We start from the raw sequence: 2,998 nt of genomic DNA on the forward strand, positions 1-2,998 counted from the left end.
AACAAATAACACCAAAGAAAGAAAGTAAAGTAGCATTATTGGAAAACTACAGAAAGCTTTCAACATCAAAGCTGGGATTAATACCATCTCCGTTTAAAAGGGCACTGTTGTGGCCTGAGCCAAAAGAGTCTTAAATCAAAAAGGAAAAGAGAAAGATTACCAGCTGTTGTTATATCTCCTCAAATGATGGAGTATTACAAAAAGAAAAAAATAAAACAGAAGTGGAAAGATTAAAGAAATTAAATTAAAAGAGAAAAAGAACTACTGGAAAAAAATAAGTTAAAGCAAAAAAGTAAGAAAGCGAAAGTAGGTATGAGGAGGTAATTCAACAAATTGACAAACTGAAGGATCTCAAGCTAGGAGAATTTATTTTATTGGAGTTTGAATGCGATAAATGAATGATGACAAATTGTGTATTTATGTATCATTCACAAAATGTTTTCATTAAATGGCACTGAAATAATGGGACTGAAAAGTACTGATGAGAGAAAAAAACATTTGTTCTAAAATAAAATGATATAGGTATGTCATATTTTATTTGATCAAATTTTATAAGAGGAAATATTTTTAGTTGTGTTTTATATATAAATATGTTTAATAAGTTACTTTAAGAATTTAGAATTACTTTGTAATTTAATAAGCATTAGTGTTAATAAAATTTTATTCCTTAAAGTTTATCAATGTTTTAATTGTGTGGGGCAAATGGGCAACTCTGAAATTTGTATGTCGACATTTAACACATTTGCATACATTGATATAAAAATTAAAAACCAAAAAACAGAAACATCAATTAATAGTTAACGGGTCCGAATTAATAGGCGACATAATTTATTTTGTATTTTATTATAACTTACAGCCAAATTAAAAAAGTTAAATCCTTAAAGTATCGACGATTGGTACATTTTTATATACAAAATTAATTTTGATCAAGATTCTCTATAATTTCGATAAAGAATTAAGTTTATTTTATTGCTAAATGGCTTTGACATTGAATATTATCATTTAATATTTTCTTATATATTATTATATTCCATATATTTACAGTATATATAATTATTAATAAACTTTTATTGAATTACAAAATTAACTAGTGAAATCTAATATAAATTTCTTCCCTGTCATGCCATTAATAGTTAAAGTATTCATTAGAGCTTCACTATAATCTTTAAATTTAACCATCTGATGAGAAGGTCCATGTAAATCATTACTAGTCATCATAGAGATTAATTCTTTGAACATTTCTATCCTCTCAACGCTGTCCCCCATGTTTTGTGTCCATTTTGTCATCCAGAATCCACGCACTTGAATATCCTTAAATATAAGAGCAGAAGTGGGAATAGTTACTGGCTCCCTTGACATACCACCATAAGTTACAATTGGACTACTATTTTGTAAATATCTCATTATATCAAGTGCACTCTTTCCTCCTACACAATTTAGTGCTAATTTTGGTTTTTCTATTTGGTGGTTTCTGAAAATATCTGTTGTTCGTAACTCATCCTCAGTAAACACATACGTCCCTCCAAGATTTTTTAAAAACGTTTTTAATTCATTGATTTCAGGTCTATTCCTAACTACATTAATAGTTCTTATTCCCCAAGATTTACATATTTGAATAACATTTTGTCCACAAGCTGAATTAGCTCCATTTTGAATAACAGTATCACCAGGTTTTAAAACAGCAAAATCTCTTAGCATCCTGTAAGCCGTACAAGGATTGACAGTTAGAGTAGCAGCTTCTACCAAACCTAATTCCTTAGGTACTTTGAATACTTTGTCTGAATTCAATAAAATATGAGTTCGCCATGTACCTAAGTTGTTTGTTAGTGGAACCACATGATCTCCTTCAGTAATGTCAACAACATCAGAGCCAACTTTCTCAACAATACCAACGCCTTCATTTCCAGGTACTGCAGGCAATTGTGGTTTAGAAGGATATTTCCCTTGAATAGTGTTTATATCAGCAGGATTGACAGGTGCTGCTAACATTTTTACCAGCACCTCCTGTTCTTTTGGCTCCGATAAATTTTCTTGTTCTACGTGAATTACTTTAATAGGATCTCCATATTCAAAATAAATCAACTTTGAAGCTACATTGGTAGATAATTTTTTGCATAATGTTGAAATATTTCCGGCAATACGTAGTTTACCTACGTTCAAAGCTATAGACATTTTTTAATTGTTCTCTCACAATGTTCTTTATTTACTGGAAAAATTTTTCAATTTGTATTAAAACACCTAACTTTTAAATCTGGGTTAAAGTGACGAATAATACTAGACATATGACATATGAAAGAAAACATTGGTACCAACGTGGTTCATGTATGATACCAACTATTTAAAAAGTAGAAATAACAATATCACATGAGTAGTGTGAATCTGGTTGTCTAAATCTTCGTTGTCACCCAATCCATTTAGTACAAAAATTTGTTGGTCAATTATTATGAGTTAATGTTGTGGACGATTTAAAACCTGTTGTTGCATTTGTCTGTGCCCTAATTTGGATAATTCTCTTATTGAACCAGTTTCATTAAACGTTTTTACTAATTTACTGACAGTAGATCTTGTTATGGGATTTCGTTTAGGATATAAATTATTAAAGATATTACACGTTTCTTGTTGACTTCTACGCCTATCACCATATCCTAAATCATTAAAATATCAATTCGTTCTTTCTCAGATAAACGATCTATTGTGACTTTCAATAAACTTCAAAAATAATAATTTATTAAAACGTCAAATTTGATATTATAGTTGTCTAGCTACAACTTCGGCGGAGATAAAGCAAATATCATCAGATGAAAAATAATAAGTATTTCTTGAAGATTTCGGAAAACGAAAAATATACAGGATGATCTATTTGAAGCAATAAAGTTCATTATTTTTTCGGAAAAAGTACAGATCTGACAACAATGAAAATACCATCATAATAATGGAGAACTGATGACCAGCCTGTGCTCTCTTAACGAACTCAGAATAAATAATAGCTTCTTTGACC

The 2,998-nt window shown here is 29.6% G+C and overlaps 1 protein-coding gene across 1 annotated transcript; it reads right to left on the reverse strand.

Moving 5' to 3' along the window:
* Positions 1 to 829: 829 nt before the first annotated feature.
* Positions 830 to 2,278, reverse strand: LOC130445143 (enoyl-[acyl-carrier-protein] reductase, mitochondrial). The gene has a single exon (XM_056780666.1). The coding sequence runs from the start codon at positions 2,170 to 2,172 to the stop codon at positions 1,084 to 1,086; it is 1,089 nt and encodes a 362-aa protein (XP_056636644.1). The 5' UTR covers positions 2,173 to 2,278; the 3' UTR covers positions 830 to 1,083.
* Between the last annotated feature and the right edge of the window lie 720 nt (positions 2,279 to 2,998).

The sequence above is a fragment of the Diorhabda sublineata genome, chromosome 6 (assembly GCF_026230105.1).
Source record: "Diorhabda sublineata isolate icDioSubl1.1 chromosome 6, icDioSubl1.1, whole genome shotgun sequence".
Taxonomy (NCBI): Eukaryota; Metazoa; Arthropoda; class Insecta; order Coleoptera; family Chrysomelidae; genus Diorhabda; species Diorhabda sublineata.

Excerpts from the sequence above, each read along its gene's own strand:
- LOC130445143 (XM_056780666.1), bottom strand. The coding sequence starts at position 2,172 with ATGTCTATAGCTTTGAACGTAGGTAAACTACGTATTGCCGGAAATATT.